This window comes from Copadichromis virginalis, linkage group LG12 (genome assembly GCF_057382275.1).
Source record: "Copadichromis virginalis isolate Kocher_CV1m ecotype Utaka linkage group LG12, C_Virginalis_male_GT1.1, whole genome shotgun sequence".
NCBI lineage: Eukaryota > Metazoa > Chordata > Actinopteri > Cichliformes > Cichlidae > Copadichromis > Copadichromis virginalis.
In genome coordinates this window covers 12618211-12633088 of record NC_140629.1, presented here as the reverse complement: position 1 = coordinate 12633088, position 14878 = coordinate 12618211, and the positions used below count along the sequence as shown (strand labels likewise).

Here is a 14878-nt window from a genome sequence, read left to right as displayed (position 1 = left end):
AATGGTAATGATGACAATTATTTAACAATAGCAGTAAAATAATTTCCCTGCTCCACAACCGGCATAGCATTTTCACTGCTATGCCAGTGACACCCAACTTTATCTGTCCATGAAGCCAGATAACACACAAGTTTAACTTTTCCAATTAGTTAAACTGCAGGAATGTCTTAAAGACATAAAGACCTTGATGGCCGCTAACTTTCTGCTTCTTAATTCAGATAAAACTGAGGTTATTGTACTCAGCCCTGAAAACCTTAGAAATATGGTATCTAACCAGATTCTTACTCTGGATGGCATTACCTTGGCCTCCAGTAACACTGTGAGGAACCTTGGAGTCATTTTTAATCAACATGATGAACATGTCCTTCAATGCACATATTAAACAAATATGTAAGACTGCTTTCTTCCATTTGTGCAACATCTCTAAAATTAGAAATATCCTGTCTCAGAGTGAAGCTGAAAAACTAGTTCATGCATTTATTACTTCCAGGCTGGATTACTGTAATTCATTATTATCAGGATGTCCTAAAAACTCCCTGAAAAAGCCTTCAGTTATTCCAAAATGCTGCAGCAAGAGTCCTGACAGGGACTAGAAAGAGAGAGCAGATTTCTCCTGTATTGGCTTCCCTTCATTGCCCCCCCCCCCCCCCCCCCCCCCCCTTTAAATCCAGAATTGAATACAAAATCACATACAAGGTCTTAAATAATCAGGCCCCATCTTATCTTAATGACCTTGTAGTACCATATCACCCTATTCGAGCACTTCGCTCTCGCACTGCAGAACTACTTGTTGTACCTAGAGTGTCTAAAAGTAGAATGGGAGGCAGGGCCTTCAGTTTTCAGGCCCCTCTTCTGTGGAACCAGCTTCCAGTTTGGATTTAGATTTGATTCTACTCTTAAGATTAGGCTTAAAACTTTCCCTTTTGCTAAAGCATTTTGCTAAAGGGCTGGACCAGGTGACCCTGAATCCTCCCTTAGTTATGCTGCAATAGACGTAGGCTGCTGGGGGATTCCCATGATGCATTGAGTTTTTCTTTTCCAGTCACCTTTCTCACTCACTATATTATAATAGACCTCTCTGGATTGAATCGTACCTGTTATTAATCTCTGTCTCTCTTCCACAGCATGTCTATATCCTGTTTTCCTTCTCTTACCCCAACTGGTCACAGCAGATGGCCCCATCCCTCCCTGAGCCTGGTTCTGCCAGTTTTGTGATTTTTAATTTATGATGATTATTTTATTAACACAAATCCTGTGAGGTGTAAAACTTCCTAATTTATTTTTGCCACCAGGGGTCACTGTTGGCTTCAATACAACATTTAGCATGAAATAAAAGTTTTGTTTTGCTCTCTTTATGAAGAAGAACCAAAGCATCTGAAAATGTAAACTACGAAGAAAAATAGTTTCAATTCCTAAATAACTTCGTAATAATTTTGTTAAACTTCATGAACTGAAGCAAAAATTGTTTCTTTATCCCAATACTTATGGACCCAGATGTCTCATTTTTACATCTGAACCCCCCCCTATCCGATTTAAAACCTGTTACACTAAACATGGAAAAGACAAAGGATACAACAGATAAAATATTTTTTTATTTGTGTCCTGATAATATGACTTCAGCTAAAACACATTTGCAATATGATTAACATCGTAAAGACAGAAAGAAAAAATAAAACAAAGCAAACTCTGCAGGAAGCTTTATAATGCCTATCTTGAGACAAACTTCTTCCTAAGAATACTCAGGCCAGTCAGTGGTCAGAGCTTATTCATCTCAATGGTGAGTCTCTTCTGCCAGAAATAGATGATCACCAACACTGAAAGACAAACAGTAACTCACTTAAACTGAAACACCATCCATAAAGTGGAGAAGAAAGATTTTCTATTATTTCTGCTGAAATCAAAGTGGAAAGTGGTGTAAAACCATCATTTTGCCTAAGATTGTCTAATAATCCGTAAATGTAGAAAAGAAACAATTCTCTCACTTACCTGCAATAACACAGGGTATCAGCATGAAACGTAATATCTGCAGGGCTTCGTGTAACTGGGAATCAAGCCCAAGACTTACTGTCCTGTCACCATAATTTATCTACAAAATAAAGAGAAACATTTTACAGAGAGAGTTCTCACCAGAGCAACAGGCCAAAAATTGTTATTGTATGCATAAATATCATTTTGAAGTTTGAAAGGCAACTGTTTGTTACCAATACAGATGAAAAAGTCTGTTTGCCCTCAGTTTCAGGTTTCTCCTCTAGAAAACATCAAACTGAGAACTTTGATGTTGTCATCTCCACAAAGAAAGGATGTTTTCTAAAGAACACCTCACCTCACCTCACCATACATTTCAATTCAATTTTATTTATATAGCGTCAACAAGTTCGGTTTGTTTTTTTCCGGTGATACTTATCTAGCTGGGGGTAGCATGAAAGAAAGATTTACCAGCAACTCCTCAAATTCAGGGTTGGTTAGTCTTTTAATCTCACAGATGAAAGAGTCAGAGTTGTTACTGGTTTCTTTGGCTTTCATGATGCACTGGTATTCCGTATTGTCTTGAACGCCCCACACTGATAACTCATCTATCATCATCTCCAGCTTGTCTGTCTTTTTCTAAATGAAGAAAAACAAAGGCTAGCTGTCACATGTTTGTATATGTATGAAAATTAAAAAAAAACAAAAAACTAACCTGAATGGTGATGCGCACATCTTCCCCTGTCCTTATAACTGTGAAGCTGGTAAACTCAGGGTCTGGATAGTAGGGGAGTTTAATGGAGCAGGCCAAGGTTTCATTGGCTACTTTGACAAACATAGTGCTGCTAGAAATGCTCCCAGCTGCAGGTGAATTGTAGGTGAGATACTGCAATGAAATTAAATAAACAGAAAAGACAGCATGACATGACTAAAGCAGGACATAAGATTATGACATGCGTGTGTCAGATGTCCACATCCGAAATGTTCAGAGCTCATGTATAAAAACATCTTGATGTCATTTCAAAGGCACATTGTTTGTGTCTACAGACCAACCTCAGAGCTGATGTTTCTGGGAAGTCTGACATCCTGCATTGCGTGGCTGTGGAAGACCCCTTCAACAAAGTTAAGGTGAGACCCCATGAGTGTGATCTTCCTCTTCCCACTGCAGGACAGGAAGCGGGCTTTAGTCAGAGCAGAGGGACTGCAAGGAAAAAAATCATCTGATCCCACACTCCTTTCAAACAGTTAGCATAACCCACATTTTTGTCAATTCTCAACAGTGTGAATTATTCAAACTGTGTTTTAAACATGATTTGATAGAGTAGTGAGAGATGTCCAAAAACATTTCCTCCAGATTTAACAGTTTTCATTTAATAAAGATCTTTTTATGTTTAGATGTTACTGTTGTTTTCAGCTTGATTAAAAGCTCACTAATAGGAGTTATTGCTATCTGGGACTGATCCAACATGAAAGCATAAGCAAGGTCTGGATGAGAATGAAGGCACGATCATTCACATACGTGCACAGGTAGGGGAAGGAGTTGTAGGAGGTAAAGAAGATGCCAGTTTTATACTAGTAAAAATATTTCACTGGAAAATTAAGAGCTCTCCACACGTAGGCTGCAGTCTGAACACTGAATCATTATTTTAGCATAGATAATATGCCTGTAAACTAAAGTGTGTGATGGACTCAGAAGCTAAAAAGTACCCCACGTATTCATTCTGCAGACAGCAGAGCAAAAAAAAAAGAAAAAAGGCTGGTGACTGAGGCTGCAGAGCTCAGAGGTGTGGACTCCAACAGGAAGTAGTCGGGTGACAGATACTGCTTTCTCAACCATGAGGTTCAGTAAAAGCGGCAGAGGTCAAACCAATGCAAAAGCTTCCTTCCTCTTATGATAAATATCTCTGTTCTCTCACAGCAGGATGTAGCAGCACGTGATACTGCACACAAAAGACACACACACACGTACTGTTTCTTTGGTCAAAACACTTTCTGAGACATTAGCAGATAAACGTTCTGTATCTTCTGTGTTTTTTAGGTTTCAGCAAAACTGAACATACCTGATCCAGCTGCTGCTTGGAGTAATATTGGTGCATGATGGTAATGAGCTGTAGGTGATTTTAGCTTTGCCATGGCAACGACCATCTGGGAGGAGAAGACATACGTTGACCACGCCTTTGATATTTGAACTGGGAATGTGGAACGTCAGACTGAAACCAGTGTTGTCCCAAATGGAAGATCTGACCAGAACACAAAGAGAGAAACAGAGTCACTAACATCATCACAACATGCAGAAAACCCCAAGAAAGACTAAAGCTGAGCAGCAAGGTCTTCCTTAAAATTATCAAATTGTGTGTTTTTATGAGTTTAACACGTCTTTGATTTCATTTGGATTACAAAGTAAACAGTAAATCCAGATTTAACCCTTTCACACACAGTGGCCACTACAGTGGACAGCTAGTCAAAGGCTGTTTTTTTTTGTATTTGTTTCAGTGTTTATGGTATACTTGCACATAAACACAACAGACAGTGCATATTATTTATTTGTTTGTCAAATTCATGAATCAAAATGTATGTTGTCCACCTAAGTGGACATGTAAAGAACTCTTTGAAAAGTACATGTTTAGAAAAATGAAGTTCAAAAGTCTTTTTTTCCATGTCTAATGATGAATAAAAATACTTAAGAAAAAAATCCTAATTGTGGTTGTCATAATTCATGCAAAAACGGGTCAATGATTGATTTTGTAATCGTATCACAAGACCGGAGGCCATATGTTTTGGACACTCGGGTAAAGAGAGGGGCTGAGCTGTCAACTGATCACCACCTGGTGGTGAGTTGGATCAGGTTGTGAGGGAGGACGCTGGACAGACCTGGTCAGAATCAGAATCAGAATCAGAATGGGGTTTATTGCCAAATGTTGAGCAGGTTTACAACATTAGGAAATTGCTGCGGTGCTTCAGTGCAAACATAGTGTCATAAATAGCACTTAAATAGACATGAGAAAATAAAAGTAGGAATAAGAATTAAAAGTGCTATGTAGAAAGATATGTGCATGAGATATACATGAGATATATACATGAGAATAAGAATTAAGAGTGCTAAGTAGATAGATATATACATGAGTGCAGGTGGTGATCAGTGACAAACATGGAATGATGCAGTGACACAGCGTAGGGTCATGTGTTAGTGGCAGGAACAGTCATACGGTTATTGTTCATGAGTCCAACAGCAGAGGGGAAGAAACTGTTCTTATGGCGTGAGGTTCTGGTGCGAATGGACCGGAGCCTCCTGCCTGAGGGAAGCAGGTCAAACAGACTGTGTCCAGGGTGAGAAGGGTCAGCTGAGATCCGAGCTGCACGCCGCAATGTCCTGGAGGTGTACAGGTCCTGCAGAGATGGGAGTCTGCAGCCAATCACCTTCTCAGCAGAGCGCACAACACGCTGCAGTCTCTGTTTGTCCCTGATACTGGCTCCAGCGTACCACACGGTGATGGAGGAGGTGAGGATGGACTCGATGATTGCAGTGTAGAACTGCATCATCGTCCGTGTTGGCAGGTTGAATTTCCTCAGCTGCCTCAGGAAGTACATCCTCTGCTGGGCTTTCTTGATGGTGGTACCCAGGAAGCGGAATGAGTCCACAGAGGTGATGGGGGTGTCAGTCAGGATGATGGGGGGGAGTGGGGCTGTGTGCTTCCTGAAGTCCACAATAATCTCCACTGTCTTCTGGGCATTCAGCACCAGGTTGTTGTGGCTGCACCAGGACACCAGACGTTCAACCTGGTGTCCTGGTGGGAAATCCCATCACTAGTCGCCCCTTCTCCCAGGCGGAAGTGACGTCCACACTGCCGTCAGTTACCGGCAGATTCAGTGAGTCAAGAACAGTGTTTTTGTTTTTTTCTGCTCCATCTGAGCCTGCATTCACGAACACTGTCAGTTATTCCTGAGTCTAGAAATTCAATGCCAGTTAACTCAGGTTTATTCAAATTTGAAAAGATTAATTTAGAAACAGTTAATACTTTGTCAAACACTTCAAAGTCTGTTAACACCCGCTCTGAGGATTTAAAGGACTACTTTCATTTTGCTTCTTCCGAGTCCAGTGTTATGCTAACCAGGACTTTTAGTCCGAAATCTGAAAATGAGAAGGACTATCTACTGACTGCTCAGTCAGAGCGTGGAACTCTTCCCACAAAGACTGGTTCTTCAATGTCTGCAGCTCAGTTAGCCGCCCGGCCAGAAGCTCAGTCTCCAACTCCACCACCGTTGTCATCCCAACCATTATTTCAGTCGCCCTCAGTTCAGCCTCATGTTCAGCAGCCACTAGCCCTGCGTCACTTGCTCCTCCTGTACAACAATTCAAGTCAATTCAACCTGAAGTGAATTGTTTTTCATCCATCCATTCTAAGCAGAGAGACAAACCCATTAAAACTTATCATTCCTCAAAAGCTGTCCAGTTCTGAGACTATGATGCACTCCAGGGCCTCCCCAGAGGCTGGGGTTCAGCCCCAGCAGACTCTGGACCCCTGGAGGTTAAGAAGCCAGCTGAGGACTGCACCCGGCTGTCGCTGCCTGAGCAGAGTCAATGCTCTGCGCAGCTGCAGTCTGCTATGTGTTTGCCAGAGGCCACCGTGCCTGCTGGTTCAGCCCTGCGTGTGCCAGGGGCCCCTGTGCCCACTGGTTTTGGGACTGTTTTTGCTGAGTGGCCCGAGGAGCCCGTCCAGCAACCTGCCTCGTCAGCTGGGGGGCCCGAGGAGCCCGTCCAGCCACCAGCTGCTCTACCATCAGCTTCACCCACGCTGTCGCCTGGTCCAGCGGCAGCCTCTTGCGCCTCGCCTGGTCCAGCGGCTTCAGCTACATAGATCACTTAAATTACACAAGCACTCATATATATTCAAATAATTTAAAAAAAAACATGTTCATTTACCTGTTACTACCACACACCAAATCCGGTCGTTCTTAATTGCTGGCTTGTGTAGCCTCTAGCTAACAAAAGCTCAACACTGCGCCTAGCATCCTGGAGCACTTCTGTTGTCTTTTGTTTTGGAGTTTGTACGTGCTTTGTCTCTAGGGGCCACCGTAAATATACTTTTATTTATTCACTCCACATAAAATGTAATAAATAAATCATTTAATACAGAAACCAACTATTCACATTTCAACTTTTAACTACTTAAATTTTCAGCTTTTTCCTTTTAAACAAATTTAAAATGAAACAACACAAAACACTGCAAACCAAAACACCATTAAATATAAATTAAAATATGAAAACAAAAAGAAGATGCACATTCTCTGTCATATGGGCCTGCATGAATAAACTTTCTGAATCCTTTAACATCCACAACTATGATTACTATACCTTTCTAATGTGACGTTGTTGTCCCTGGCTCTCTTTCTCTCTTTCCCTCCTGCTCTGTTCCTGCGCTACTGCGAGTGTAACTACCACCCCTCCCCCCTCATCCCAGGGAAAGCACAAGGCTCGCGTGCGGAGTGAAGTGGAAAAAAAGTGCGAGAGAGAGAGATGGTGTGAGAGAGAGAGAGGGTGAGAGAAGGGAAAAACAAAAAAACACGGCTTGCAATAAGGAGCCGGCTCGCGTCGTTCACGTCAAAGAGCCGGCTCTAAGAGCCATTTCGTTCGCGAGTGACACATCACTAGTGTAAAGTGACTCACTCTTTTGGAGTACAGTCAGTATCGGCCTGCATCCTCACTGCAGTCACATTATCGAGGTTACGACCTGACAGCACTGCGTGGTTTCTACCGTAGAAAGACACCACACTGGGAGTGATGGAGGAGATCTCTGGGATCTGACAGTAAGACAAAAAATGATCAGCTTTAATCCACGGCCATCAGCTGATGTTGGAAGCTTTGAACACGAATAAGGTGTCAGAGGAACAATGAGTTTGAGGACTGAGGTTCAGACTCACAGAGAAGTTCTTCCCAGACTGCACATTTTGGCAAACGCTGTCCTGCAGGAGGAAGCAGAGGGAATCAATATGGCAGGTTTACTGTCATTGTCTAAAGAAACTATGTAGGACTGATGAGAATGGAAGTTCTGTCTTATTTACAAGGAAAGAATTTAATCACGATTTTTGTCAAGCAACTGAATTGGTATTTGTGAGTTGTCATAATCACTTAACATATTATTGCATATAATATTGCTGCTTTTGAGAAGCAATAGATATTTGAACATTAGACCAACCCACCCTTAATAATGATTGAAAAATCTCAAAAGTAATATAAACTTAAAGTGGAAGACTTAATTATATGATAAGATAGACTTTCTTATTCCCAAAAGTAGATTTAAAAAAGATACATCAAAATAGCCTAAACATGTAGAATGGTATCAGCGAAATAAAATTAAAACAAATATGTTAATGAGGAAAAACCTGAACTAGGTAAACTAAAGGCATGAATTATTACATTGATCTCTGTTTGATCGGCCCAGGAACATCTGTTTGTGTTCCATCCACAACCAGCTTTGATGCACTGCTGACACCTGAAGAGAAACAATCACATATTAGTGTTGAAATCATCAAGAAAAAGATGTCCAAAAATACAACATAAAACAAAGAGACTCCTCAGTAGTAATACATTTTACTTGGTGATGACACATAATGTTGTGTTATTAGTGATCCATCTTCATAATCTTTATAATTGATTGGACTTACAAGACTGAACTTGGTGGTCCACTGATGTCAGAGCAGTTAGTCAACCTCAGCTGTTCTGACAGTTGTGTTGAACCAAGTCTAAATTTCACTGTGACATGCAGACCTGTTAAATAAAATAAATAAATAAAAAAAACACGATCAGTGTCATAGCCTTCAATTGCTAATTTTTAGACATATATGTTTAATGAGTTGCAACAGTTTGTAATAACGAACAGCTCAGATTTGTCAACTAGTAAAGAATATTTCATCTGTCAGAGTCAGCTCTGTAATGTTTCTATTTTGCTTTTTGGGAAGTGTTGCAGATCAGTAAGCAGGTCTGACTGCAAAGTATTTCATTCGTTGGATTATTTATGAAAACTCACTGACCATCAGCAGGAAGTGTACGATCAGACAGGATGCAGGTGCATTGTGGGAACTGTGGAGGAGGGTTATTCAAAGCACAAATCGAGCTGGACCTTGCAGTGAACTGACAGGTAAAGTTGGACGACACTTCCTGGCCCACAGTCAAGTGTGTGTGGATTTTTAGTAAAATCTGAAAATGAAGAACATGTGTGAGAAATACCTGAAAGCCACAAATGATCACAGTCCCGAGTGTGTTTGTAAGCTGTACCTGTCCGTTTGTGTCCTTTTCAACTTTGTGGGAAATCATTTTGTGCTGGGACTCATCAGGAATGGACAGCCAGTCTGAATCTGTGCAGTCATCTTCAAATGTGCAGCTAGGAGAAGAAGGAGAAATGATCACCAAGTTCAGAATAGTTTGGAGACATCAGCTGCAGATGTTGTTTCTCTCACCTGCTTTTAGAGCCACACCAACCACAGTATGGATCCTGTGCAGACCAACACTCCTGCACATTTGTGTACGTGCTGCACTTTGACACAGGAACTCGCCTTATCTAGAACAACAAACACTTTAAAATGCAACACAGGTACATGTGACATTAAGATAATCAGTAAATAATTTAAGTACCTGGTTTCTAAATGGCACATACACATGTTTATGACCCACTGGATCCAGATGTAATTTGGGAAACACTTTGCGATCATCACTTGTCCTGTAGAGCACCGTGGGACAGGCAGCGTGATAGTTCCTGTCCACAGACAGCTGACAACAAGAATTTGTGAAAATAAGAATTCACGTTTTTATGTTTAATGAACATTTCAATTGCTTATTTTTCTCTGACCACTATCTTCCAAATGAAAGGCTGTTTATTTTAAGTTTTCCCTCGTTCATAAGAAGTTCTCATGTGTTTGTGCTGCTTGGATTCAGTGTCATGCTGATATCTGCTGTATATGTTGTGAAACAGTCGGTATTTCTTATCTGTAAAACAAACTTTCCGACTTAATCACAAACTGTGATCAAAGAGTCGATATTAGGGCTGGGTATCGTCACTGATTTCTAGAATCGATTCAATTCCGATTCACAAGGTCCCGAATCGATTCGATCCACGATTTGATTTAATTCGATTCGATTCGATTTAAATCTGGGAAATTTTGACAGTCAGAGATATAATTCAGATCAGGACATTTACATATTTTTGTATCTATAAAAAGGAAGCTGACACTCTCAAGACTTTATCCAAGGTGTGAGCATCACAGCAGATGCCTTTGTGTCAAAGTAGCTGAAGATAAAACACAGAAAAACATGTAGGTGATTTTCCTGGCCTGGGATTTTATAAAAATATTCTGCAGTACATCAAAAACGAAAGAAAACCATTAATTAATCAACATTACCTCTGATGTTACAGCGGTTTTATTAGAGACATGGCTAAGCATTTTGCATTTTGAATAATTTTAAAAAGTTTCAATTTGTTCAGTATTGAACAGCAGAAATGAGGTTTTCTTTTCGGAAGAATGTAAAAGGGGAAAAAACAGCGGCCGACAGCGCTGTAAGCAACAGTAGACTTGTGTAACAAGCAAGCGAATTATTCGCTTGCTCTCGAACAGTTTCGCTTTCTTCATTATGAAGAAAGCGAAACTGTTCGAGAGAGGGGGGGGGGGAGAGAGAGGGAGAGAGGGAGAGAGAGAGAGCTGCGCATCGCAATGGAAGCAAAACAGTAAAAGAGTGAATTCATGACAATGTTTATGTGAAGCGTTTGGATCTTCTTTTGCTGCTGATTCGGTCAATATTGTTTGGAGAGAGATCAAACTAACAGCTTTAGAATCAGCGCATAAAGGGCGTGAACACAAAGCGCGGACCCGGATCAGCGAGCTGTCGGCTTTCAGCCCCGACTGTGAGAAAGGCGACATCTAACTGATTCTGATCCGCGGGTCGCGCTGTGTGTTTAAGTCTATGTGCAGAATCCCTGTACCTGCTCTCATTTACTGTTTGGTGGTTCTTGAAATTTTGTGAGATGTCACCAGAGATTCTGGCATTTCGGACAAAATAAATTTATATTAAAAAATCGATTCAGGATTTTAATGAATCGATTTTACGTTATCCAAGCCAGAATCGATTTTAATCGATGAATCGATTATAAAAACCCACCCCTAGTCGATATGACCGAAAAACTCAAACCATGACAACATCCCTCTCAGCTTGTTTCTCTATCTCTTGCTCTCGTCATCCATCCATCCATTCGCTTCCGCTTATCCTTTTCAGGGTCGCGGGGGGCGCTGGAGCCTATCCCAGCTGTCATAGGGCGAGAGGCCGGGTACACCCTGGACAGGTCGCAGGGCCAACACACAGGGACAGACAACCATTCGCACTCACTTTCATTCGCACATTCACACCTAGTGACAATTTGGATTATGCAATTAACCTGTCCCCACAAGCTGCATGGTGGGAGGAAGCCGGAGTACCCGGAGGGAACCCACGCAAACACGGGGAGAACATGCAACCTCGCTCTCGTCATATTCAATAAAATACTTGTTGAAGCTTTTTGAGCTTTCAGGGTCACAGCTCTCATCTCTCCACTCCACAAACAAAACCTTGCAGTGTGTGAGCAGATGAACTCACAGTGAGACTAAGAGCACACAAAGAAGCTACAGGGACCACAAGTGACTGCAGTTTGCAGCAGACTTCAACAATGAAATAAAATGAGACTAGTTCAAATAAGCAAGCTAAAAAATCATGAATAATTTGCCTCTTAAAAAGTTTTGGTTTTTATTTATCTTGGGTCAACGGTTGTTCGTGATTTTATGAATAGATGCTAATTCAACAAATATATTTTGGTGACAGAACTATCTTTCATGTTTGTTTCATGTGAGGAAGCCAGTGCATTTCAGGATGATGAAATGGCATCTTAAAATCAGGCTGGTAAACTAAGTACTTTAGATGTTTCATTTCATACACACCTTAATGAGCTGGCCGTCTCCTGTCCCAATGAAGAAAACCATCCAGCCTCTCTGCCTCACTGCCAGCACAGAGGTCATGTAGCTGTGCCTGAAGAGGACTGCCTTAGGTTTTAGGATCTTTGGCTGAGAAACAAACACACTGATCATCAAATCTGATATTGTAGATATGTTAAGATTAGAACTCAAGATGGTTAAAATAGAAATAAGTTGTATTCCCTCCAAACCTAATGAAGTGCTTTAAATCTATGAACCCAAACAGCATATTCATTAATTGTGTTTACACCTTGAGAAATCACATACTCAGCTTGAAAATCATTCAAATATGATTTAATGGTGAATAAACTGAATCAACTATGATGCAATTTTCTTATATATAATTAAAGAATGTGCTATTTCAAGGGTTCACAGAATTTCATGAAGTATGGGAGTAACTATTATACAGATAATGAATCTTTATGAAGTCACATGAGAGCAATGACCACAACTGACATCTGTCACCACAGCAGCACCTCTGCTAGTGACTAATTAACTGACCTCTCACTAGGAGCATGATAGTGTGGGGACAGTGGCACTGAGAATTTAGAGACCCATTGATATGAGGAACCGTGGTAATGTAGGGATGGAAAGTGTCTTTTTGTTTGCATTTTTAAAAATTATTTCCAAGTAATCACTGTTATGGTTAGAACGGGGTGGTGGAGTGACTGAACTATAATTCCAAAAAGGTAACGGCTCTTTCATACCGCCTTCACCCTTTACAAATGATAAACAGTAGTTTAGTCCATTTCGTAGTGGGATGTGCCTCCACATCACAGAAACAAAGCAACATCTGGGTATCAAAGAAAAAAAAAGTAGAAGTCAAAGCAAACTGATCAGCAGCCGTTACGATGGCAAAATATTGTAACACAAGGGGAACTCCTACAGAAGCAAATAGAAGTTTTTCCAAGTAATGATTTGTACTCTCAGCAGTTTCAGCTGAAGGTTTAGCATCACTGAGACCAAGCAGCATTTTGCTTCAGGATGGTGAAGTGCTATTTTTAAAATATTATTTCATTGTATATTTCTAATATTACATTTTTTTACATTTCAAAGTTTGTCATAAATCAGAAAACTTTATTGTAGGACAGAAAACTAACCTCCAGTGCAATGGTTGATTTTAATTTCTTTTTGTTAAAAATATAAAATAAAAAGATTTGAAACTGATGTTGATCAAATAGTGATGAAGTCAAACATCATTCAGTGAAACTCAGTTTGTTTGTCACATGCACCAGCAGACATACCAGCAGCTTAAATAATTCAGACTCCTTTTTCTTGTGTCTTCAGTAAAACTTTTGAATTTCTTTGATTTTGTGTAGAAATTAACAGAGATATTGTTTTTTAAACCGCTTTTTGCCTCATATTTTCTATCTATCTTATTTTTTTTATTATGGTAATTATTGGCTTCTCCTTTTTATATTCATAAAAATACAAATATGAATTCATTTACTATATGTATTTTTACATTATATAAACCTATTATACATATATATATGTATAATAGGTTTATATATATATATATATATATATATATATATATATATATATATATATATATATATATATATATATATATATATATATATATTTCTTTTTTTTTTTTTACGGGAAAGTTTGAGCCTAACATTAACTGTTTATGTGAAGTAGCAGACTGAGTCTGAATCGATTGATGTTTCTAGTTTTGTGACCACACTGTGTGATAAAGTAATCTGCCTCTCTGTGAACATTTTGCTTTCATGATTGTCCACGTGAAAATGTGGAGGCACAGGTGGAAACTACATTCAGGAACCATTCAGAACATGTTTAGAAGTTATACAGCGACCCACCGTCACTTCTGATGGCACAGAGGTATAGAAGTCTGGATCTCTGTCGGTGTTCCTGCTGTAATCAGGGCTGATGTCAAACACCATCAGCTTGGTGTCGGTATCTCCTCCATCCACACTGAACACGCCGCTCCAAAGCACCGGCTGCTCCCCCGGGATGACCGAGGAGGCCACGAGTCTGCTGCTGTCACCGTCAGAGACACTGAGAGTTGCGCCCCGCAGAGACTTGAGTGTATCAGTTTTGCTTTTTTCGCCTTTGAGCCAAATGAGACGGACTCTGTTTGTTTGAGCTGAGAGCGCGTTGGAGAACAGATAGATGGTTGAATTAAGCTGAAACCCGTCAACAAACTCCACATCACCTTTACTTGTGATCTGAGGTGTGCCTGAAGCTCTATCAGTTATAGAAAATATACCTCCACCTTGTTTGTTATCTGTATTTTGAAGGTTGATAGTCTTCTGATTGACACCACACTTGTTGTTTTCGGGCTTTTCTCTGTTTTGTTGGATCGCGGTCAGAATGTAAGTGTCAGTCTGAGTTTTCTTCTTCACATCCACCAGAAAGCTGACTGACCTGCTGCTGCTTTTCAGAGGTCCCACCTGGATGTGTTCTCTGTACAGAAGGTTGGAGATGTTCTTCAGGTCCAGAACCTCGCAGTAACTGCAGTCATCGTCAGTCACACCGCAGCTGATCAGAGAGTCATTGCTTGTAAAAGGCAACAACACGTTGATGCTGAAAGTTGCGTTCCCCTCAGCTGTGTCAGAAACCCGGTGAAACTGCACATCATCCTGCTGGTTTCCGGTCTTTATTATTCCCCTCTGGGTCAGACTGTTGATCAGAGTCAGGTCGTGGCTCAGCTGGTACAGCCTCTCCTCTGTGGCGATGTAAACCGTGTTGGAGGTCATGGCGAATTGGCGGATATTTCCATCAAATGTAAAGCCTCCATCCTCCACCAGGCACAAACTCGGTTTTCCCAAAAGAACAGAAAGCAGAGCGAGCAGCAGGATCATCTTGTAGCAGCAGTGATACTTGTGTCTGGGACACCGTCATACACTGAAGGTCTGCACGGCACTCTGCTCTGAGACACAGTGCCTCTAGACTC

At 40.7% G+C, this 14878-nt stretch overlaps 1 protein-coding gene across 1 annotated transcript; it reads right to left on the bottom strand.

Moving 5' to 3' along the window:
* Positions 1-1572: 1572 nt before the first annotated feature.
* On the bottom strand, positions 1573-14863 carry LOC146696579 (plexin-C1-like). The gene is made up of 16 exons (XM_085474735.1): positions 13782-14863; positions 11923-12045; positions 9596-9730; positions 9421-9521; positions 9239-9344; positions 8995-9160; positions 8629-8731; positions 8381-8456; positions 7885-7926; positions 7631-7764; positions 4026-4205; positions 3019-3127; positions 2681-2851; positions 2437-2604; positions 1987-2086; positions 1573-1814 (listed from the first exon to the last, which is right to left on the bottom strand). The coding sequence occupies exons 1-16, from the start codon at positions 14784-14786 to the stop codon at positions 1756-1758; spliced, it is 2778 nt and encodes a 925-aa protein (XP_085330861.1). The 5' UTR covers positions 14787-14863; the 3' UTR covers positions 1573-1755.
* Positions 14864-14878: the final 15 nt, after the last annotated feature.